The 24,996-nt window shown below is 34.5% G+C and overlaps 1 protein-coding gene across 1 annotated transcript in view; it reads left to right on the top strand.

Annotated features, from left to right (window-relative positions):
* Positions 1-24,996, top strand: part of NUP205 (nucleoporin 205) — a 100,763-nt gene that overhangs the window by 19,461 nt on the left and 56,306 nt on the right. Inside the window, exons 10-23 of the mRNA XM_044677625.1 lie at positions 467-604; positions 4,735-4,885; positions 6,276-6,481; positions 9,222-9,404; positions 11,519-11,569; positions 12,207-12,416; positions 15,110-15,209; positions 15,597-15,734; positions 17,675-17,864; positions 18,280-18,400; positions 19,889-19,970; positions 20,255-20,419; positions 21,216-21,340; positions 21,979-22,093. Of these exons, the coding sequence (XP_044533560.1) occupies positions 467-604; positions 4,735-4,885; positions 6,276-6,481; positions 9,222-9,404; positions 11,519-11,569; positions 12,207-12,416; positions 15,110-15,209; positions 15,597-15,734; positions 17,675-17,864; positions 18,280-18,400; positions 19,889-19,970; positions 20,255-20,419; positions 21,216-21,340; positions 21,979-22,093 (1,975 nt within the window). The remainder of the gene's footprint in view (positions 1-466; positions 605-4,734; positions 4,886-6,275; positions 6,482-9,221; positions 9,405-11,518; positions 11,570-12,206; positions 12,417-15,109; positions 15,210-15,596; positions 15,735-17,674; positions 17,865-18,279; positions 18,401-19,888; positions 19,971-20,254; positions 20,420-21,215; positions 21,341-21,978; positions 22,094-24,996) is intronic.

The raw sequence follows: 24,996 nt of genomic DNA, 5'->3' as shown, positions 1-24,996 counted from the left end.
TGTAGTGTTTTCTCTTAACTTCATTTTGTTTGAACTGTGATTTCATTAGTCCATTCTCTCCCAGTGAAGAAATTCCCTTTACTAGATCATATGGACATGTTTTTGGCTTCTTGCAGTATCTTTGAGAGTGGCCTGAGGATATTTACAAATTGAGTAACTTGCCTTGAGCCAAACAACCAGTATATGCCAGAGGCAGACTTTGAATACAGATTTTGGTTGGTCTATCTAGTATATGGCATAGTTTCTCTTTATTATTTAGAAAAGCTAAGGTGCAAGATGGGAGTGGATAGGAGGAAGGGGGGAAAAAATCAAATCGTTAACTCTTCTTCAATATCTGTGATTATGTCATAATTTGATATAGTTAGTAATTTAATAAATAGTTAACCTCGTTAAGACTGGGGGTTATAATCATTAAAAGGAAAAAAATGGATGTTTCCCCTCAAAAATCTTTGTTCACAACTTGCAGATTGCTGAACTGTATAAAAAAAACCCTTTTAATTTGGAGCTTGCATTAGAATATTGGTGTCCTTCAGAACCTCTTCAAAGTTCAACTATCATGGGATCTTACCTAGGGGTAGCTCATCAGAGACCCCCTCAACGCCAGGTTAGTTATATCTTTCTTCTTTTATTTAGTTACATTTGTTAAGTGAGAACCTTTAATTTAACTGTATTTCAGTGTTTCTAGTTATTTCCTTGCAACAAGGAGTGGACTTTGATCATTAATAATTAATTGATTTCCTCTTTTTTTGCTTCTAAATTTTCCAAGGTCAACGTTTTAAAATAATTGAAGTCTTTAATTTTTAAGTCACTCCAAATAGTAGAGCTGCAATTAAGGTAATATCATCTAGATCCCTTTTTTCAGATTATATGACTGTCTAAATCATCCAGCCCAGAGAGTTATTTGTTGTTTTCTTAAAAATCTCTAGGAGTTGAAATTTTGCTTGACAGCCCAGTAGAGATATATATTATTATAATGATTAAAGAGGGTACTGAACTCATGAATTTTAGAGTTCAGTGGAAACTTTGCAATCATTTAAAACATTAAAAATTTTTTTCCCCATGGTTATATGATTCTTGTTGTCTCCCTCCTCTCTTCCCTAACCACTTCTGGAGTTGACAAGCAATTTCACTGGGCTAAACATATATTATCACTCAAAACCATTTCCATATTATTCATTTTTGTAATGGAGTAATCTTTTAAGACCAAAACCCTTTTATATCTATACAAACAAGTGAAAAATCATGTTTTCTTCTGGATTCCTACTCCCATATTTCTTTTTTTTAGCTGTGGATAGTATTCTTTCTCATAAGACCCTCAGAATTGTTCTGGATCATGCAGTCATTTATTTTAACTGGTGTACTATAGATGCTAGTTCTTTATGGCTTTCTATAATCCTTTTTAGTTGAATTCATACCCTTACTCTATTTTCTTTGGACATAAAGGCCAAGTGATCAGTATGCCTCTCATAAAATAGGATGCTAGGCAAAAATTAAATGTTAAATTAAATGAAAAAAAATGTTAGAGGTCACGGTAACTACAAATATACTCTAGGTAGAGATATTGTGATGTCAAGAGCCAGCAAGATGCTTGTGTATGTATGTATGTATGGTAGAAGGTTTAAAAATATATGCATGTATGTGTATATATGTGTGTGTCCACACAGATATACACACGCATAAAATATATGTAAACACACCTGCAAAATACATGTAAACACACATATAAATATATTTAATGTATGTGTATGTATGTAAACACATATATACACATCCATACATATATTTTTAAACCTTCTGCCTTAGAATACATAGTATTGATTCTAAGGCAGAAGGGTAGTAAGGGCTAGGCAATGGGGGTCAAGTGACTTGGCCAGGATGATACAGCGAGGAATGACTGAGATTAGATTTGAACCCAGGACCTCCTGTCTTTAGGCCTGGCTCTCAATCACTGAGCCATTTATCTTGCCCCCCTATATCCCCCATAGATATTTATTTATTTATTTGCATTTTTAAACCCTTAACTTCTGTGTATTGGCTCCTAGGTGGAAGAGTGGTAAGGGTGGGCAATGGGGGTCAAGTGACTTGCCCAGGGTCACACAGCTGGGAAGTATCTGAGGCTGGATTTGAACTCAGGACCTCCAGTCTCTAGGCATGACTCTCAATCTACTGAGCTACCCAGCTGCTCCTCCCATGTATTTTTAAAAAGGTCAAGAAATTGTTAAGCTGGGATTTGTATGGCACATAAAAATCTTAGCGTATAACAAATTGTCATTATTCTTTCTCACTTTTGTATTTGAAATTTATGAGGTTATTGCATTGTTGTAAATATTTTGTCATGTAGTCACTTGGCATATACTTAGAAATATTTAGAGAGATAGCATGGTATGTGAGTCAGCTAAGTGGTGCAGTGCATAATTGCTGGAACCAAAGTCATTAAGATCCAAGTTCAAATGATACCTCCTTGTTGTGTGACTCTGGGCAAGTCATTTAACCTCTGCCTGCCTCAGTTTCTTCATCTGTAAAATGGGGATAATAATGGTATGGGCATCCCTTCTACATTGTGACTTTCATGGTTTCAACTTATTGGCATAAGAAATTAAATGGAAATTTTTTGAGAGTTTTGTGGAAGCCATAAATTACATGCAAAGGCTAGCAGGTGACACAGTAAAAGTTTAGAAACTTAAAAACCCTCTATAAATGCTAACTAATAGCTAAAGGGGAAGGTATACTGTATTTGGAGTCAGAAAACTGGATTTGAGCCCTGACTTTTGCCACTTACTAGCTGTGTGACCTCGAGCAAGCCACTTTCTGGCCTCAGCTTCCTCTTCAGCAAATCAGGGAGTTAAAACTGGTTCCCTTCCAGCTCCAAATCCATGAAGTTATGAATATTTTAACCTTAACATCTGCTTAAATTAGTGTGGGATATTCCACTACACATAGGGAGTGGAAGAGGTAAAAGAAGAAAAGAAGCAAAATAACAAGGGCCCACATGTGAGGAAAAAGACTAGGGAAAAATGATGGTGTTGGGTGGTGGGCTTTGAGGATAAAATACCGACTCTACTGAGTGTGTTAGCCTCAGTCCCACATATTACCTACTCCTAGTTTAAGTGATGAATTAGACTAGGAGTTAGGATTTTCTTCTTCTTTTTTTTTTTTTTTAACCCTTAACTTCTGTGTATTGGCTCATAGGTGGAAGAGTGGTAAGGGTGGGCAATGGGGGTCAAGTGACTTGCCCAGGGTCACACAGCTGGGAAGTGTCTGAGGCCGGATTTGAACCCAGGACCTTCCGTCTCTAGGCCTGACTCTCAATCCACTGAGCTACCCAGCTGCCCCCTAGGAGTTAAGATTTTGATGTTTTAATCCCAAAATATAAGTAAGAATTTTATGAATTTGTCTTAGGTGACTCGGTTTCTAGAATTCCGTTTTATACATTTAAGATATATGTTGCCGCGAAACATTCTTAGGACCTTCTTTATGAGGTTATTATCATCATTTTAAATAAATGACATTTCAAATCCATTAAATAATTTCTTTCAGCTTAATTTAATTCTTGCTACATTTGGAAGTGAATTTGTAACTAATAAACATTTGAAAAATAACTTAGTAGTCAGCAAACATCATGTACAAGGCACAATGCTGAGCACTGGGAATACTGAGAAAGACAAAAGATGGACCTCTCAAGGAGCACATATCTTAATTGGGGAGACAACATGCAAACAGTAAAGTACAAATTGTGTGTATATTTACATGTACATATATATTACATATACACACACAAGATAAATTGGATATAATCAACACAGTGAAGCAATAGATTAGATTAAGGAGACTGAGAAAAGCTTCTATTTTTTTCTTCTTTTTTTTTATACCCTTACCTTCTGTTTTGGAATCTGTGTATTGGTTCCAAGGCAGAAGAGCTGTAAGGATAAGGCAATGGGGATTTAGTGACTTGCCAGGGTCACACAGCTAGGAAGGGTCTGAGGCCATATTTGAACCCAGGACCTCCCATCTCTGGGCTGGCTCTCAATCCACTGAGCTACCCAGCTTCCCCCTCCCTCCTCGAAAAGTTTCTTATAGAAGGTAGGACTTTTAGCTGGATCCAGGTAATCAGGAGGCATAGATGAGGAGTGAAGATTTTAGAAATTGGGGACAGCCAGTGAAAATATCTGGAATTTGGAGAGAGTGTCTTATGTGAGGAATTGTGAGGAGGCTACTGCCACTAGATTGCAGTGAACATGGCAGTGAGTAAGGTTGAAGAAGGTTGGATAATTTGGGGCAAGGGACACTGAATATTAAAGGCTTTGAATGCCCAACAGATTTTATTTTTGGTCTTAGAGATGATAGGGAGCTACAGAAGTTTATTAAGTAGAGAGGTGATATGGGCAGACCTGTGCCTCACGAAGATTTCTTTGACTTCTGAGTGGTGAATGGATTGAAGAGACACAGAGCAGACTGTTGCAATAGTCTAGGTAGGAGGTGATACCAGAGTGGTGGTGGTGCCAGAGGAGAGAAGGGAACAGATATGAAACATATTTAGAAGATAGAAATGACAAGATTTGGCAGCTGACTGGACATTGGGAGTAAGAGAGAATGAGTCAAGAATGTTGCCTAGGTTGGGAGCCTCTTGTTAAACTAGAATTGTTATTTGATTTTAAACTGTACCTAGCCATAATGCTATCTTAATATGGAGGAAAGATGTATTTGATATAAACTACAAACTTTTCTCTTTTTCAGGTTGTCTTGTCAAAGTTTGTTAGGCAAATGGGAGACCTACTTCCTCCTACTATTTATATTCCATATCTGAAAATGCTCCAGGGATTGGCCAGCGGGCCACAGTGTGCTCATTACTGTTTCAGTTTGTTGAAAGTCAATGGCAGTAGTCATGGTAAGAACAATCTAGAAACTTTCCAAACTGGTTGTGGCACCCCCAGGCAGAATATCCCCATCTCTGTCTACCTACTAATGGAATTTTATGTGGTAATGCATACTTTTATATATATGTTAAATTCCTTTTCAATGTATGTTAAACAAGTCAAGAATTGAGAAGATTAGACTAATCTATGACAATGAAAACAGAAAGAAGCACATGTCTAATAGACAGGATAGGAGCTTGGGCATTTGGGGAAAATCTGACTTTTGTACTATTAACACCATGATGGTATTTGGGAAGGTTTGTTTTCCTCTATTTTAAAATATGATTAATTTTGCTAGATTTTAGTTTTCATCTTCCTTTTCAAGATCATATCTATTGTCAAAAGCAAATATATCTGCCACATAATTCTTATACCTAGTATTCCTACAGAAGTATGATTTTAGGGGGCAGCTGGGTAGCTCAGTGGATTGAGAGCCAAGCCTAGAGACGGGAGGTCCTAGGCTCAAATCTGGCCTCAGACACTTCCCAGCTGTGTGACCCTGGGCAAGTCACTTGACCCCTATTGCCTACCCTTACTACTCTTCTGCGTTGGAGCCAATACACAGTATTGACTCCAAGATGAAAGGTAAGGGTTTAAAAAAAAAAAAGGTATGATTTTGATATTTCACTCAAATTTGGTTGTTTTTTTCTAGACCATCTTAAACTTTCCCACTTAATTTGGGGTATAAGCTGGACATGATCTAATTAGTACAGATCATAACAAAACAAGTATTTACTGACCCTTACTTGTAATCCTAATGCTCTAAAAACTTGGGAAACTTTAGATCCATGTACTCATCTTTTTGTGTACTCCCTCTAGTGGTACAAATTGTACCCATTTATGCCTTAATCTATGGCACTTTTGTCCACCTAATCCCAGAAATCTTTTGACATTAAATGATTTACAAAGAAGCGCACAGTATGCTATCAGTTATCCCTCATGACATGTAATAATAAAATTAAATTGCAAATATTATCCCATCACAATGTTATGCATTGTATTTGGGAATAATTTTCTGTTAAGTGTGAAGAAGCACCCCTTTTGTAACTACAGTGGCTCAGTAGGCTTTCTTTTTTGTCAAAGGGGAACTTTGGATGACTTAAATTTTTAAATGGTTAATTGTCAACTAATTAAGGAGTATCTTGGTATGATCTCATGTTAGACATTGTATAAAAATTAATCTGAAGGCCTGCATAGGATGATGTAGAATTTATAGTCTCATGTGTTAATAGCATTGTAACAAAGAAGCTTAAAACTATGCATTTTATCCAAAGGTGAAGGAAAAGGAAGTTCAGCATTTTAAAGTTATTTTTCTGTCTTGATTTTCAAACATTTAAGAAATTTTATGTTATGTTTTAACAGCTGAAAACATTCAAGGAGCAGGGGGCAGCCCTGTCTCCTGGGAACATTTCTTTCACTCTTTGATGTTGTATCATGAACACTTAAGGAAAGATCTTCCAAGTGCAGATAGTGTCCAGTACCGTCACCTGCCTTTACGAGGCATTACCCAGAAGGAGCAGGATGGATTGATTGCTTTTTTGCAGCTCACAACTACAATCATTTCATGGGTAGGTAATTAAATGGTTTACAGTATTAAAGTTCTATCTATGTGCTTTAAAAAAAAATTCATTGATAGGTACGATAGATTTCTCTAATCAGAACTTGAGGGTGATAAATAAGATGTGCATCTAACATGGTATATTGATCTTCATGTCTTTATAATCAGCAGAGGGAAGGATATTCAGGCTCATTAGCATAAGCTGAACACTAGAAACATTAGATCAAAAAAAAGAAAACAATTCAGTATAAATAAGGACATTGTTAAAAACTCAAAAATATAATCCATGATATTGGAACTGAACTCTTTCTGATGAATGAAACTCTTTGAGAAATTAATGCTACTCCAGCAGTAGCATCTACACTGATGAATGCTTTTCTGTGTTACTAGTAAGAATTCTCTGAGAGCTTAATTCCAAAGCCCCAAAATAGGGTAGAAGTGACCCTGTATTCTTAAAGGCTATTGTAGCAGAGCACAAGTTCTGACAGGTCCTACCTAATGTACTTCTAGGATGTGCTTAGTGTAAAGGATTTCAAGTTAGTTTTCTAAGGACCAACTTAGCTAGGTTTGGAAAAGCTCATTACCAGGTAGACAGTTCTTTGTTGGCCAGAGTAGCTTTTAAACGCCCATCTTCTTTTTTTCCCCATGTTTTATTCAGATATTTTCCCATTTACTGAAATAATTTTCATCATATATTTTCCAGAATTATGAAATCCAAATTTTTTTCCCTTCCTTTGCTCCCTCCCACCTCTCAGGAGATGGGAGACAATTTGATCTGTTTAGACATGTATTATCATGCAAAACATACTTTGTATTGCAAAGACTCATCTTCTAAGGGTCTGGAGTCAGGAAGACCCGAGTTTGAATGTGGCCTCAGATACTAGCTGTGGACCTGGGCAACTCAGTTAATTCTAATTGCCTCAGTTTCCTCATTTGTAAAATGAGCTGGAGAAGGAAATGGCAAACTACTCTGGTATCTTTTTCAAGAAAATTCCAAATGATGTTGAAAAGAGTCAAAATGACTGAAAAACAATGAACAACTGTTCTACATATGCTCTAAGCACATATTTGCTTTTGTTCCTTCTTTCATGTTGTCTCATCCTAATTTCAGTATATAATACCATTTTCTCCTCTGGCAATCCAGATTATTTATTTCCGTCACTTCTTCCTTTCTTCATGTTATATTAAGTCCTCTTAGCAGTGATTTTCCTTTACTTTTAATATCCTTAGTTCTTAGATGAATATTCAGGATCATATAATTTCCTGTTTAGTGCTGTTCTTAGTTGTTTCATGGTTATGTTAGTAGTAATACTATTTGTATACTGCTTTAAGATTTATAGAGTATAGAACACAGCACTGCAATATGTTAGTAGATGGTTTCATGAGTCTCTGGCCAAAAATATACATTACACGGCAGTAAAACTTCTGGTGGTGATCCTCTTCCTCACTTAGTCTGGTTCTCAGACAATAGACACAGAGTCTTTTGCCAGGCTTATACTTAAATCCTTTCCAGTTTGGTGTTCTTGGGGCCTTGTACTTTTTTGTAATAGATCTTGTACCAGACCTTCTACTTTTTTTTCTGCTTAGGCCTTTGTGAACTCAGAGTAGTCTGCATACCACAGAGAAGAGGGCTTTGGGGTCAGGAGGGCAGGATAGGGGACATAGCAGTATATCCTGGCCTGGTAGCAGTTCTGTCTTGTGTTGTAATAATTAAGTTGAACATTGTTTATATATAAATCTCCCTCTCTCCATATGGCTGGCTGATCTTCTCGGAGAACTCAAAACATTGTGTTCCTCTTATACAGTTGGAAATTGAGGCTGACAAGAGATTAAAGATTTGCTCATACCCATTTAGCTAGCCAGTGTCAGTGTGGATTTGGAATCCAGGCCTTCTCTTTGTCCTAGTTATAGAGAGAGGCAGCTATGTGGTGAAGTGGGTAGAACACTGGACCTCCAGATTGAATTTCAGTCTTGACTTAAGATGGTTACCAGCTGTGTGATGCTGGGCAAGTCACTTAACTTCTGTTTGCTTCATTTTTCTCAGTGGTAAAATAGGAATAAGAATAGCACTTAACTCCAGTAGCGTTTGTATGGATCCAGTGAAATAATATTTGTAAAGTACTTAACACAGATCCCAGCATGTTGTAGGCAATTAATAAATGCTTACTCCCTGTTCTTAGTCTCATCCTCCTTTCTGATCTAGCTCTCTTCATTATACTATCATGCCTCATAAGGGCATCAGTTTTTTTGATAGTGTGTAGCACAGTCCTAGGCCCATAATAGTAAGCACTTAAGTTCTATTTTGAATGTATTAACACTTAGATTTTGTACCAGAAAGGGTAAAGGGAGGTAAACAGAGGTTCTATTAGGGATTTTGCTGTTTTTTTATTTCTCTTGCTGATATGTATGACTCTCAGAAGAATAAATCATCTTGAATTTTCATTTATTTAGTAGTTATTTGAGGTCAGCTTTCTATTGCAAGTGATGCTTCTACTTCTTTCTTTGAAATGTAAAACTTCCTGAAGTATAGTAGTGTGATGGTAATTCACTGTTATCCTTAGCAATGCTATGAGATGTTTCCCTTTATTAGTGATGTGATGAATTGATGAATAATCAGTTGGGTTACCAAACATTAATCATTTCACCAGGTTCTTAGTGATATTTTCTTTAACTAGTCAGTAGTAAAACTGAAATCCTAGAAATTGAATGTTTGCCTTTAGTTTTCTTTGTTTCTGTGTTTTATTCTTCAGAGTGAGAATGCTCGTTTGGCTCTTTGTGAGCATCCTCAGTGGACGCCTGTAGTTGTCATCCTGGGACTCCTGCAGTGTAGTATCCCTCCAATTTTAAAAGCTGAGCTACTGAAGACACTTACAGCCTTTGGAAAATCTCCTGAAATTGCTGCTTCCCTTTGGCAGTCTTTGGAATATACACAGGTAGAATAAATCTAAACTCTTCTGTTTTTCTTAATGTATTTTGCAGAATAATGCTTGTTAACTGCCAATAACAACAAGAATGTTAAATATTGTAGTATATTAATTGTATGTCCCATTTGAAGCATTCTTTATTGGTCATAGTATAGGACTGGAAACCTATAGGCTTGGATTCTGTTGCAGGTTCTTGCTGAAAGCTTCCCTAGATTACTTAGGGCAAATCGAGATTTCTTTTTTCTCCATTATTTATTAAATGTTAATAAAAATAATGAGTATGATATTCTCTTACCTATGATTTGTGGTTTAGACTTGTACTCTAGAAGTATCTACATTTACACAGAAGAGGATGTAGGCCAGAAATACTTCTTGATTTTCCTTCCTTACCTCTCACCAAGCAGATAAATTTGAGTTTATTTAGTTCCAGTGTGGGACCTCTCATTATACTCTTTTCTTCCATTTTGGGACAATACCCCTGGCTGTTAAATTTTGTATTCATTTCATTTTAAGAACAGTATAAAATTGTATTTGTTCCCTGATGCCATTTATAGAGTTCCCTTGAGACTGAGTGAAGGAGGTTCTAGGCTCTTCATTTTTCCTCTATATCTGTGTCTAGGAGGAAGAATACAATTTAATATTTGTAAAACATTTTGAGGTCTTTGGATTTAAATAGAAAAAAATGAACATTTGCATAGTTTTTCTATAAGTACAGACATCATTGGCATTTTCGAATCATGGTCTTAAACGGTAGTGGTGTGCTGAAAAACAACTCTAGTCTGGGAAAATATTTTTGCAGAATAAATGAATTTTTAAAAATAATAGCTTGGGGCAGCTGGGTAGCTCAGTGGATTGAGAGCCAGGCCTAGAGACGGGAGGTCCTAGGTTCAAATTTGACCTCAGACACTTCCCAGCTGTGTGACCCTGGGCAAGTCACTTGACCCTCATTGCTTACCCTTATCACTCTTCCACCAAGGAACTAATACACAGAAGTTAAGGGTTTAAAAATATAAAAAAAAAAAATAATAGCTTAACACTCTGTAGTTCATTGATTTTTTTTTTCAGAACTTATTTTAGAGGAAGTGAAATATTGTAGATATTCTCAAGCATATGTGCCCAGAGGAATATAGATAAATACATATTTTAAAAACAAGATACCATGGTGTTGGCTTTTGTTAAGTAACAGTATATTTAAATTTTAATTTTGTTTAATGATATGACTTGGATAAATGTAATGGCATACACATTTCCTATATTTGATGGAAATCTTAGAATTTATGAGTACATAAGATTTTAACTTTTGATTGTAATAGAATATTGAAACACTATGTCTATTTTGATTGTAATAGAATATTGAAACACTATGTCTATCTTTAGTAGTTATATATGAAAAGGTTTTGCATGATAACATTTTCTTGATTAAAATAGTATTTTAATCTGTAGTCTTCTTCGTCAGTTAATAGCAAAGTCAAGCCGAAATAGCAGTGTTTAGGAATTTGTCTCAGAAGTATGTTCTCAGAATTTGCATTTTATTTTTCTAATTTCAGGCATAGGTATACTTAAAGTGGTGTAGCGGATAGAATGCTAGACCTGGAGTTAAGTAGGAGCTGAGTTCAAATTCAGTCTCAGAAATTTACTAGCTGTGTGATCCTGGGCAAGCACATAACCCTGCTTGCCTCAGTTTCCTCATTTATAAAATGAACTACAGAAGTAAATGACAAACCACTCCAGTATCTTTACCAAGAAAAAAACGAAATAGTGTCACAAAAAAGTCAGAAATGACTGAACAACAGCATGGGTCTACATTGGAAAATCAGCAGTTCCATATTCCTTTTATCCCAGTAATACCTTTTCACTTCTGTTATTGAATTAATGAGGAAGGGATTTGTTTGTTGTTAATACCTGAGAATTGCTAAAAACCTATGTAATTGATATTATACCCATATTTGATATATACAATAATTAAAGAAGGTTATGGAAGGAGTGAGAATTGCTCTTTTTAAATCACTGGATACTTGTAAAGTATAGTCAAGATTAATGATGCCTATAGTAATTTCAATGGGAAACCATTGCTTCATAGATGGAATAGGAAATTCCTAATTTCTTTTTCTTATTTTTTAAAGATACTACAGACTATAAGGATCCCAAGCCAGAGACAAGCAATTGGCATTGAGGTAAATTATTCCTACTAAAGTGTTAATGTCATAATTTTTATTGAATGTTGGATGAAACGAAAAATATTGTCTTTTTTTTTGGTTATATTCCTATATTATATTCAGATTTTATTTATTTTCCATTTAAGATTTAGGAATTTTCTGTCAGTATTTAATTTGAAATAAATTCTACATAGATCTGAATTAAAGCTAAAAGAGTGATAAAAGCTTCCTTTAATGGAATTTCAGAATGCAAAATGGATTGTTACTGAACAGCCATTTGAGCTGCAGTTTCTAGATTCACCTCAGTTAAGTTCATTTATTTGATTCAACCTAAAATGCTTGAGTTTTGTCCTTTTCAGTTTGTTTTAGTAGAGCTAAAGATATTTGCAACTGTGAAATGCAGTTCATTAAAAGGGATACAGGATGAGAAATTGGGAATTTGGGGTTTTGTAACTGCTTTGATATATACAAATTCACATGTTAACACTTCCTTAAGTTTCTTTGAAATATGAAAATATTTGTTATTTCACATCTTGCAATAATGTTATAACATTTAATGAGTTAATAATTTAAGAGTCTTAGCTTCTGAATTCTTAGAACATCAAATTTTGTTAATTTTTAACTTGTTTCTTCATTGTTTGTTTCCATTGATAAGGTTGAATTAAATGAAATAGAATCCAGATGTGAAGAGTATCCACTGACAAGGGCCTTTTGTCAACTTATTAGCACTCTAGTAGAAAGTTCATTTCCATCTAACTTGGGTGCTGGACTGCGTCCACCAGGCTTTGATCCATACTTGCAGTTCCTCAGAGATTCTGTGTTTCTCCGATTTCGCACTAGAGCTTATCGCAGAGCTGCTGAAAAGGTAATTTCTCTGAGGGATATTGGGTTTCTAAAAAAAAATCTATTTATATTCTATTCTGCTTTCTGTTAAAAGTGGTAGGTGCTATGAAAGCTCCTTACTTTTTTGGAAGATACAGTGATGTACATTGGAACAGTATAGTTTTTATCTCATTTTATAGTTTCAAGAGTTAATATTTTTTGTTCATTTCTGTAAATCAGATAAAAACATCTGGGTTGTCGTAATCCAAACCAGAGTATTTCTATTATTGACTTATATCAGTAAGTAATTGCTGTTTGTGCTGATATTTTCTTCTTGACTTTGTGAATACTTTAGAAGTCAGACAGTGTGTCAGGTCTTGACATTTTACAGATCATTAATTTCAAATACGTTAGAATGAATAGTTATTCAGAACTTTGTCAGAAAAAAAGACATTACCTATAATACTGAATTCTGTTGAGAACTCATCTTTCCCAGTTGATTTGGTTCAAATAACCTTGCCTTTCAAAGTTTCCTATTTCCTGGACAGCTCACTCCTTAAGCCTTATAGAACCAGTCTAATTTGTAGTGCCTACTCTATTCACCCTTCAGTAAGGATTTTAATTAGTTCTTTTCTTAATTTGACTTAGCCTCTTCTTATTATGGCAGCTCTCCTAGAATGTCATAATTTATAAAGAACATTGCATTTTTTTCTAAAAAACTCTTCAAATGAGCTGCTTTTTACTGTTTTCTTTGTAGAGGAGTGAGCTATCAAAGAGATAAAGTCTAAAAAATTAACATGTCTTATAATTACATATAGTAAAAGCAATTAAAAATAATATTCATTTTATTATTGAACATTTCATTATGAATTGGATGCTTGACGGTAACTATAGTATTCTTATAATTACAGATATTTTCTGATTTTTCAAATATTTCCACTTTCAGAGGGATTAGTATGACTAGTGCCTATTACTTTTACTTTTTATTTTATTACTATTACTATCACTATTATTATTATTGTGTCTTAGTCTTATTTTGTAATCACATAATTCAGTCAAACAGATATATTTTCTTTCATTGGCCAGTATGTCAAAAATATGATATTGTATTAAGTGCTGAAGATCCAAATAAAGGTAAAAATTGTTCTTGCCCTCTTCACTCACATTCTTATGGTAGAGACAGTAAGCAGATAACTATGTACATATAAGATTTACACAGTGTAAATTGGACATAATCTTAGAGGGAAAGCATTAGTGAGAGTGAATGAGGGGACACCTGGAAGGGCCTCTTGAAGAATTTGTTATTTGAACTAAATCTTGAAGCTAGCCAGGGAATATCTATGGTCAGATTAAAAGGTCTCAGAACTCATGAATATAAAAGTGGGACACCTGTGCATGATGGCAAGATGAAGAAATTGGTGGGGTCAGAAGGACCAAGATCAAGTTTGTTTCTCTGTTGTAAGGAAGAGTAGAGCATGGGAATTGAGTAAACTGAGGAATTGGGAGGTTAGAATGTTTATGAGAGTGCCAATACATATGATCAAGACTCCTAGCAGCAGGGCAAAAGTTGAGAGAGAAAGATCTTATGCCAGTCACTAAATTGATTGAGGAAACAAGGAGAGACTCCTGGGAGGGAGTCAGTAACATAACATGATTAGGTAATACCTTTTCTCTGCCTTTTACAGTTAATATTTGCTCTATGACATTTTTCTTTTTATTTTATAAATCTTCCATTTAAGCTTTAGAAGATGTCCATGTTCAAAGATGTTTGCTTCTCACAGAATGTCATTAGTGCTTTGGAATGGCTTAGTACACATGTTATGTGTACTAAATGTTATCCTTTTTTTTTTTTTTTTTTTTTAAACCCCTGTACTTCGGTGTATTGTCTCATAGGTGGAAGATTGGTAAGGGTGGGCAATGGGGGTCAAGTGACTTGCCCAGGGTCACACAGCTGGGAAGTGGTTGAGGCTGGGTTTGAACCTAGGACCTCCTGTCTCTAGGCCCGACTCTCACTCCACTGAGCTACCCAGCTGCCCCCTAAATGTTATCTTAAGTGTACTAATGGTTATGTACACATAAGCTTCTCTTGAAAGTTTCTAAGCTCTGGTTAACCAGAGTGAGTCACATGCCAGGTCCATTGTCAGATATCTTTAAGTATATGAATGGTCAGGGTTATTTTATGGGGAGGAGCAAGGCAAATGAGACAAAAGCATTTTCAAAGTATGAAAAGGTATTGAAACTTTTCTTAGGTTGGAACTGTATGAAATGTTAAAATTGCATGAGGAGCCAGAGTCCGAATCAGGTTTTACATAGTATATAAAACAATAGTTCTTTTCTGTAAAATGATTTAAAGGTGCAAATATTTGCTTTAAAAAATTTCTCACATAGTGAAAAATTAATTGTTTTGAGTGAACTATAATACATATAATGGTGATTTTGATAGTACAAATATTAATACAAATAAATAAACTCTTTAATTTTTTATTTGGCTAATACATTCTTACAAGTGAAATCTAGAAAGTCATTAAAACAAAAGGCATTGTTTCTTTATTTGCTTCTAGTAGGAGGAAGAAAAAGAATGTCAAATTAGTTAAAAGTGCTTTATGGAAAAGTATTTTTTTTTTTGGTATAAGCTCTCTAAAGAGTACATGGACTCTTTGTTATCTTGTGTCTGTCCTGCTTCACTCCCCCTTCACCATAATGATATCTTAATGGTAAGTATTTGATTTTCTTTAGTGGGAAGTTGCTGAGGTGGTGCTGGAGGTGTTTTATAAGCTGCTCAGAGATTATGAACCTCAGCTGGAAGATTTTGTGGATCAGTTTGTCGAACTGCGAGGTAATTGGATTCTTTGTACTTTCTGTTTTCAAATATATTAAATACTTTACTTTTGTAGCTTAGAAGTAAATTATTATTTAAAAATTTTTTCTCTTCTTACTTTTGACAAATTAAAAACTTAGGGTCAAATCCTTTTTGCCATGTATGAATGCTTTGTTACGGGTTTCAGTTAGTCAGCAAGCATTCATTGAGCAACTACTGTGTGCAGAAGCATCCTTATTGAAATTTCTCCCTACTAAGGTTTCTAAGTCATTAATAAATCACAAAAATCTCTTTAAACAAAAGTAGCTACTTAAATTAGATTTTATTTTATAGTGCTATCAAGGTTGTACATGTTTATGCTATTTGGGGGCTGGTCATTTAAAAAACAATGTATTTCTTTTTTAGGAGAAGAAATCATAGCTTATAAGCCTCCTGGATTTAGTTTGATGTATCATCTTCTGAATGAGTCACCAATGCTGGAACTCTCTCTTAGTTTGTTGGAAGAAGGCGTTAAGCAACTTGATACCTATGCATCTTTCCCTGGTATGTATCTGGGTGTTGGTTCTTTCTCTTCCTTCCTTCCTTCCTTCCTTCCTTCCTTCCTTCCTCACCTTCCTCACCTTCCTCACCTTCCTCACCTTCCTCACCTTCCTCACTTTCCTCACTTTCCTCACTTTCTGTGTTAGAATCCATACTGCATTTTGGTTCCAAGGCAGAATAGCAGAGGGTTAAGTGACTTGCCCAGGGTCACACAGCTAGGAAGTGTCTGAGGTCAGATTTGAACTCAGGACCTCCCATCTGGGACTAACTCTCAATTCACTGAGCTACCTAGCTGCCCCCTGGATGTTCTTTCTTTTTTTTTTTTTTTTAGAATATTTTTTCATGGTTACATGATTCATGATCCATCCCCTTCCCCCCTTGCTCTTTTCTCCCCTCCTTCCGAATCCAACAAGCAATTCCACTGGGTTACACATGTATCATTGTTCAAAACCTATTTCCATGTTATTCATATCTGCAGTAGAGTGGATGTTATTTCTTAAGCACATATTTTGACATACATTTATTTTAAGGATTACTGCCTTCAACATTATGCATACCGTTATTGATTAACACTATTAGTCATTCAGAGATATAGTACATAATTTCACTTTTTCTAAAGTTGGAATGTATAGATTTGTCAAAATTATTATATTCTAGGAAAAATTATTGTAAAATGATGATCTGTTGGATATACATTTTATTAGAAGAACAATTGGTCCCAGGATCTAATACAATCACATTTCAGATTGTAGTATTAAGACTTTAAAGATAATGTATTAAAGGAAATGTGATAAATATGACTTCAAGGGTAGCAATATAGTTTTATAGTTTTAAGTTTTTCACTGTCATTGGACTAAGTTTAATTCTTCTTATAATGCTTTTCATTCATGATAAATTTACTCCTTTTCCCATCATTTGACTTTTCTGGATACCTTTATCTTAAATAAAGTTTTTTTATATTTTGTTTGGTATGTTGCATTATTTTTGGATAGGAGAGTACAGTATAGAATTTTAAATATTAAGTGTCTGTTCATAAGGAATCCTGTCCCCTGTCTGCCAGAATATGTTGCTCAACTATTGCAGTTACTTTTCTTAGTAAACTTAAAGGAAGATATAATTAGCCCTGACCCTTTTGGCATAATAGTGCTTTAGTTGTTCAGAGAAAATAATCATATCTTCTTTTAGTCTTTTCTTCTTTAGGCAAAGCATCCCTAGTTCCTTCCTTTAGTTGGTTCTCATATGGCACAATTGTAAAATATCCTTTATATTTATTTATGTCTCTCATAAAAAGTGGTGCCATGACTATACATAGTACTCTGACTGTAGTATCACCAGTGTAGAATATGATTGCATTTTCACCTCTTTTATTCTGTATACTCTACCCTTGTATCCAAACTTCATTAGTTTTATCTTTGTTGCCAAGTCATTCTGTTGACTTATGTTTATTAAAGAAGCACTTTTTTCTGAAAAAGTGGTTTTAATTTTTTTGTGAACCAAGACATATTTTCTCTCCCTTCTACCTCCTTTGCCCCAGATGTGAAACAAAGAAAAGCAAAATCCTTATGAATAATTAAAACAAATTGCCGCATTGGCTGTGTCTAAAAAGTATATATATATAACTTTGTACCTTCAGTCAGTTGGTAACATGCTTCATCATTGGTCCTCTAGAGTTGTGGTTGGTCATTACATTGATCTAAGTTCTTAAGTTGTTAAGAATAGTTTTAACAAAGATAGCACCAAGGCAACATGGATAATAAAGTTTATTAATTATTTTTAGTAGTGAATTATTTAACCATATGATTTATTTCAGTCTAAGACCTTTTTATGTTTAGAAATTTTCACATTTCTCTGAGAGTTCCCATGTAAAATGGCTTAGAAGGGCTCATATTTTAGTAAATAGTCCCCAGATTTTAGAGACACTAAATTCATTTTGTCAATTATAGGAAAGAAACATTTGGAGAAAGCAGTGCAGCATTGCCTTGCTCTTCTTAATTTGACACTACAGAAGGAAAATCTCTTCACGGATCTTCTAAGAGAAAGTCAGCTGGCTCTAATAGTCACTCCATTAGAACAATTATTGCAAGGCATCAATCCCCGAACTAAGAAGGCAGATAATGTGGTTAACATTGCTAGGTAAGTGGCTGCTAAAGATAAAAAAACAAACCAACTATAAAAGGTTCAAGTTTTGATTTTTCAACTTATAGAACTGCTACTAATGCAGTATTTTAAAATTTACTTTTTTACTGTTGCTGGTCTATTGCCTTTAAAACAATTATGATAAAATAGCCTAGAGTGCTTTGTTCATAATTGTCAGTCATTATCTCTCCATATCAGAATTATTGTAGATTGTGTTTTCTATTAAAGTTTTTTTTTAAATATTAAAGACAAAATAAGACATTTCTTTGATATGCTGGGTAACATATTTGATTTAAATTTTTGACTCACTACTTTTGAGCTCTTATTCTTCAATTCCAAGTCTTCATTCTTTGAGAACTATAGGAGGCCAACATATTCACTATAATATACTTCTAACTTTTATGTTTTCAAGGTACCTCTATCATGGCAACAGCAATCCTGAACTGGCCTTTGAAAGTGCCAAGATCCTCTGCTGTATCTCTTGCAATTCTAACATTCAGATAAAATTAGTAGGAGATTTCACACATGATCAGGTAATCCTCTCTGTGCGCATGTGTGTGTTCTTGATGAATATATTGTCAACATATCTTAGAGCAGGGGTCAGCAACCTTTTTGGCCGTGAGAGCCATAAATGCCACATTTTTTAAAATGTAATTTCGTGAGAGACGTACAGTGCTCACAGTGCGTGCTCCTGTAACAGCGCCTGAAAAAAATTGACTTTATGGCTCCTGCAGGAAGAGCCATACGTTGCCGACCCCTGTCTTAGAGGAATTATGCTCTTACTGGTAGAAAATTATCTCCAATGGAAAAAGAATGTGAATACATAGTTATCCTTTACATTAGAGGAAGATGCTACAAAAAGTTATTGTACAGGCCAATGCGGCCAATTGTCTACACACTGAGCACATTTAAAGACTTAAATCATATGACTTTGTAGCTCCAGATACTATTTCTGTTGCCTGACATTGTTTTTGACTACTTCTTTGTCTTACCATCCTTCTGCTGCCTCAGTTGTAATTGAATCATTCTGTCTCTTATTGCTGCTCATCAGCGTGCTCTGTCTGTTTTTGCATTTTCCCAGCAATCTCCCTCTATACCATATTATTATTGTGTTTTATCATCTCTTTTACATTTTGGTTTTCACTACTCTCTGTACAATTTTAACATTTCTGAGAATTGTCACAGTTCTGTTTACCAAACGGCAGCTGTTTTAAGGAGCTTCTTGTCATTGAGGCTGTTGTTTAAAAGATTAGAAATTCTTCTAAAGGATAAGAAGAGTATTTAAATCATGGGCTCCAGATGTATAAGACTGGAGATGGTATCTATAGAAAGCATAAGTACATTTCATTTAGTCTTGAAAAATAGAATAATATAAATGGCTTTTGAAAGTGGTTTCAGTTTTCAGAGAGAAGGATAACATATTTCAGACGTGTTAAAGTTTTGAAGTGTTTTTGTAGAAGACGATCTTATGTGTTTTTTAGAGAGACTAATAGTTTCATAAAATCTCAAAAATGAGAGAAATTAATAAACATTAAGCACCTACTATGTGCCAAGCACTGTGCTTAGTGCTGGAGATATTCAGAAAGAGGCAAAAGACAGGTCTGGCCTTCAAGGAACTTGTAGTCTAGTGGAGGAGACAATATGTAAACAAATATATAAAAAGCAAGCTTTAAAAAGGATAAATTAGGAAATAATTAAAAGAGGAAAAATACTTGAACTAAGAGGGGTTAGGGAAAGCTTCTTGTAAAAGGTAGGATTTTAGTTGGGACTCAAAAAGAGGGCCAGGAAGATCAGAGTGGAGGAAAGAGAGCATTCTAGATATGTATTTGGGTGTAAAGCTTAAGATTTGCCTACAAAGGTAAGAGGGGCCTAGGTCATAAAATTTAAAAAACTAAATTTATTTAATATGTTGAAAAAATGCCCCTTTCAGTTCATTTAGATAATATTTATGTTCATATCTTCCCATGTATGTGATTTGATTTTTATAATTTTTCCTATTTACCTTCTTGTCATGATTTCAGAATGTAAGCCAGAAGTTGATGGCTGGATTTGTGGAATGTTTGGATAGTGAAGATGCTGAGGAATTCATTAATCCAGAAGAGGGTATGCTTAATTTTGGATTATATTAACATGATATTTGTTTATATTAATGTAGTTTAGTGAATGAAGGAAAATGCATGAACCAAGTCAAGAGAAAAATGGAAGGTTACAAGGAAATGAGAAACTTTTAGGGGAAAAAAGAAATAGGGCAAAAAATGGAAGATTAGGTTAAGTTTTAATTATTAGAATAAAAAATTGAACTAATATTTTTAGGTAGAGCAATTATATTACTTCACTCACTTTAACTTTATTTTGTTATTACCTTTCTTTTTCATTTCTTAATCCAGAGTTAGAACCTGATAAGAAGCTAGCACAAATCCGTCATGAAACAAGAATCCACATCTTGAATCTTCTCATCACTTCTCTGGAACGCAACCCACCCAACCTTGCCTTATATCTCCTGGGCTTTGAATTGAAGAAATCTGTTAGTACCACGAACCTCCAGGATCCAGGTAGGGGAGATCAGATACATAGACATTAGCATTTTTTCCCAATTAGGGTAACCTAAATAATTTTGTGGTAGATGTTTCTGGAACTATGATGTCTCTGTGATAATTGGTTGAGAGAAGTTAAATCTTGGTTTGAACTAATAACCAATAATAATATATCAATCCTCAGCAAATTGATTTAAATTTGTCAAACTATGTATTCAGTTTGGCATTTGACTTAGAAAATATAAAGATTGGGTTTATTTTGAGGATTGAGGAGGGTAGTCAGTGGACTCAGTTCCACTACTTATTAGTGTAGAAGCTTTGACCTTCTATACTTCTAACCTGGAGTGGTTTGCCATGCCTTTGGCAACCTGGTAGCATCAACCACACTCCCCCCACTCACTGTTCTCATTAACTTAAACATACTGCAGCTCAGAACTCCTGAGCTTAAGTGATTTGCTAGCCTCAGTCTTCTCAGTAGTAGGGATTATAGATGTGTACAGCCACACCTGGATAGCATGGATTTTTAAAAGAAAACATTATTTAAGAAATTTAGTGGTTGAATAAATATTTTTAAATCCTTACCATTCCAAGGCAGAAGAGCAATATGACTTAGGCAATGGAGTTAAGTGCCTTGTCCAGGTCACATACCTGGGAAGTGTCTGAGGCCAGATGTGAATCTAGGATTGCCTGGCTCTCAAACCACTGAGCCAACTAGTTGGCCCTTCATGGTTTTGTAAAGAGAAATTTAGTAATGTTTAATGGAAGTTGAGTAAAGATGTTAAAAAGAATCTTTTTGCTTTTTCCTTGTATTCAGGAGTCTTAGGTTGCCCTCGGACTTGTCTTCATGCCATATTGAATATTTTGGAGAAGGGAACTGAAGGGAGAACAGGCCCTGTGGCAGTAAGGGAATCACCTCAACTTGCAGAACTCTGCTACCAGGTATATAGAATACTACAAATTTTTAAGATCAGAACCTAAATTTGATATTATGAATGAATTTAGAACGGTTGTGTGACTAAATTGGATGAACATTTTTGAGATCTCTTACTGTGTTGCCAGTTACTCATTGAAAGGTCACATCCTAGAAGAAAATAATCAGAAAGAGATGATGGCTTTCATTATTTTGTTGTACTGGGATTGTTGGTAATAATTTTTGAACATAAGATGATGTAAAGTTCTCTCTTATGACCCTGAAACTTTTCATATAGTTTTAGTTATAATTATTGGGATCATACTTGTATGAATCTTTGTCCTATGTGTTTCATTTTCTTTATCCCTACATTGAGGATATTTCAGAAAACCAAATTAGTGCAAATTATAATTCTCCTCTCACCCAACATAGGTACAAATTAATGATTCACATAAGGTCTTATTTAATCACAAATATTCTTACTACATATACCTTTTTAGTTATGGAAGTGTATTTGTTCATCTTGTGTGGTTAAATTTATAATTTGGAGCTAATAAAATTCACTATCTTCATAGAGCTAAGACACTAAAATTCTTTATCTTTGAAATTTTTTTGCTGACTTAATACTGCTGACTGACATAAATATCTATTTATTTTAATTATGTAGGTTATTTATCAGCTGTGTGCATGCTCAGATACATCTGGTCCAACTATGAGATACTTGAGAACCAGCCAAGATTTTTTATTTTCTCAGTTGCAGCATCTACCTTTTTCTAATAGAGGTATGACTTTATTTCTCATTCAACCAGTAAACTTTATTCAGCTTTTACTGTGTTCTAGGTCCTGTGCTAGGTACTAAAGATACAAAGAAAACAATAAAATCATCCTTGATCTTAAGAGTTTATATTGTATTGAGGGAGACCACATATACATATATCTCTACGTACAAAATAAGAAGTATATGCAGCATAGATACAAAAGTTAAATACAAGATAGGGAATAACTCTAGTCATTTAATTTTAACTTGCCCACAGTCTTTTGGGATACAATCATAATATTGGAGGAAAGGTTTTTTTTTTTTCCATCTAGGTGGTTTAATTCTTTTTCATGTGACCTCTCACTTTTGTTTTGTGATGTCAGAAGGCTTGATTCCTGGACTAAGCTGTTGAAATTGAGATTACATTTAAGGGATAAGAAAATATAAGAAAGTGTTAGGAATATTTAAGGGGAGAATTGTGAAAAACTATCATATTTTTGTTCTGGTTTCAGTGAAATCACTTTTCAGTGGTTTCCAAACTTTTTTGGCCTACTGCCCCCTTTCCAGAAAACATATTACTTAGCCCCCTGGAAATTAATTTTTTAAAAATTTTAATAGCAATTAATAGGAAAGATAAATGCACCTATGGCCATCACTGCTCTCCCTGGATCGCTGTAGCACCCACTAGGGGGTGGTAGGGCCCACTTTGGGAATCACTGCTTTAGAAGATCAAACCCTTTGTGCAAAAACCAGTTGTATAATATATTCCATTTAAGACACTGGTATCAGGAGACAGGACTAATACTGGTAATATAAGCTAACCAGGTCATTTAATATTTTTTCTTTGCATACATGCATACACCATGTAAAGTGACCCCGACAAATATCACTTTGTCACAATGTTAATACGTTATAAGTAATATTCGATCAAGTTTTCACGTTAATCTCCAGACATGTGTCCAACTAAACCTTTATCCAGTTTGAGTGTTTGCTCAGCTGTCACTTACTGTGGAGATATGTTAAAAACTTCCAAAGTAGTTAGGAATTAAGTAGTTTGGAACTATGTAGTTAGGAATTAGCTTGATACCTCCAAGTGGTATCAAGCTAATTGATTCTTATACTTAATTCCTTCTGGAATAGGAAACAAGAAAAAAAAACATGAGGTTTTAAAAAAACTTGTAGCCCAACTAATCTAATTCAGAATCAATGTCCCTGCTCTGCTGTCCTGAAAAACAGGGCCCACATCTCTAATCCCAGGCTCCAGCTTTAGTCGATTTTCCTTCTACTTGTAACACTAAGATTGAACTCTTATTTATTTCTTTTTCTTTCCCATCTATGGACATTTTTAAAGGAAAACCGACATCTAAACTCATCTTGAAGTCCTTAGCTTTTATCCAGAAACACTTAAATCATACCTACTTAACATAATTTCCTCTGATCTCTGTAAAGATAGATTTTTTTTTTTATGCTTTATAATGGGAATTTGACTTTCAAGGAGTATATCTGGCATTTGTAACTTTGTTGCTATGGAATTATTTGTCCCCCACAACATTTTCACCCATAGTTGCCTAAATTTAGCTCATTTGTTACCATAATAGGTTTTCTTTTCATATTTTTCTGTTATGTGAATCAATTAAGGATATTAGTTATTTAGGGATTAGATATTGAAGGATGCTGTATTCAATATATGAATACATATGAAAACTGGCCAATTGTATTCTACTTAATGCATTTTTAAAACTTAGAGTCCTCTTCTTATTCAAGACTCAGTAGTATATATTTAGAAGTTACTTTCACAAATCTCAGCACATTAATGCTCTTTATGATTTTGCCATTTATGAGTCATAGGTTTAACAGAGCTTAAATTAAGAATTCTTATAGCTGGTAGAAGAGACTTTCCTGATTGTGAATGCTTTCTACCTTTTCAAAAATGCACTTTCTACTTTTCTGTGAAGTTTTTTTTCTTTAGTAGAATGTAAGCTTCTGGAGAGCAACATCACTTCTTTTTGTCTTTGTTAGCATTAGCATTGTGGCATGATACTTAATGAATACTGTTTGTACTGAGTTTTGAAATATCTGTTATTGAGAGAAATCACAACAAAACAGACAATTCTTCAGTGTTTTTGAATGATGCCCAGAATCTGCCCCCATTTTAAAAAGTTTTTTTTCAAATTCTCAAAAATATTTTAAATTTAAAAGAATATATAACCTTTATATTGTAAAATCAAACTAGGCAGTATCAAATCTTTTAAGTCTGGTAATCATTCAGTAGGCTAGAAGTACCTGAAGTTACTTTAAAGTATAATTCGTGGTTCTAGATTCATTTCTTAGGTGCTTAGTCTAAGGTACTGTTCTAGGTGTTGGGGATAGAAAGAATAAGCAAAAGTAGGTCCTCTTCTCAAGAAGCTTACATTATAATAGAAAATTATGATATAAAGTTTACATGTTCAGTTAGTGTACATGAAACCATGCCACTAATGAGGATTTTAATTTTTCCTATTTCTGTATTGCTTTTTATCATTTTTTAAATATATGATTTTTTTTTCAAAATATTTATGATGGTTCTTCTAAGTGAAATGTAGCTTTTTTGAAATTAAAAGAAAAAAGTTATATTACTTAAGGCTCTCCTCCCATGTCTTTTTCTTTGACTTCTTTCAAGATTCAGCTAAAATCCCACCTTCCTGTGGTGGCCTTCCCTTTCCATAGTAGTATTCCATCTATTTCGTAAATAAGTTTTTAAAAAACTCTTAACTTCTTTCTTAAAATCAATACTGTGTTTCAGTTCCAAGACAGAAGAGTGGTAAGGGCTAAGCAATTGCCTAGGGTCACACAGTAAGTATCTGAGGTCAAATTTGATCCCAGGGCCTCCTATGTCCAGGGTTGGCCTCTCTGCCTACTGTACCACCTTTCCTCTGTTTCATGTATTTA

The sequence above is a fragment of the Gracilinanus agilis genome, chromosome 5, assembly GCF_016433145.1.
Source record: "Gracilinanus agilis isolate LMUSP501 chromosome 5, AgileGrace, whole genome shotgun sequence".
Lineage (NCBI taxonomy): Eukaryota > Metazoa > Chordata > Mammalia > Didelphimorphia > Didelphidae > Gracilinanus > Gracilinanus agilis.
The sequence above is the reverse complement of the archived record's forward strand: the minus strand, read 5'-3'. Positions and strand labels throughout refer to the sequence as shown.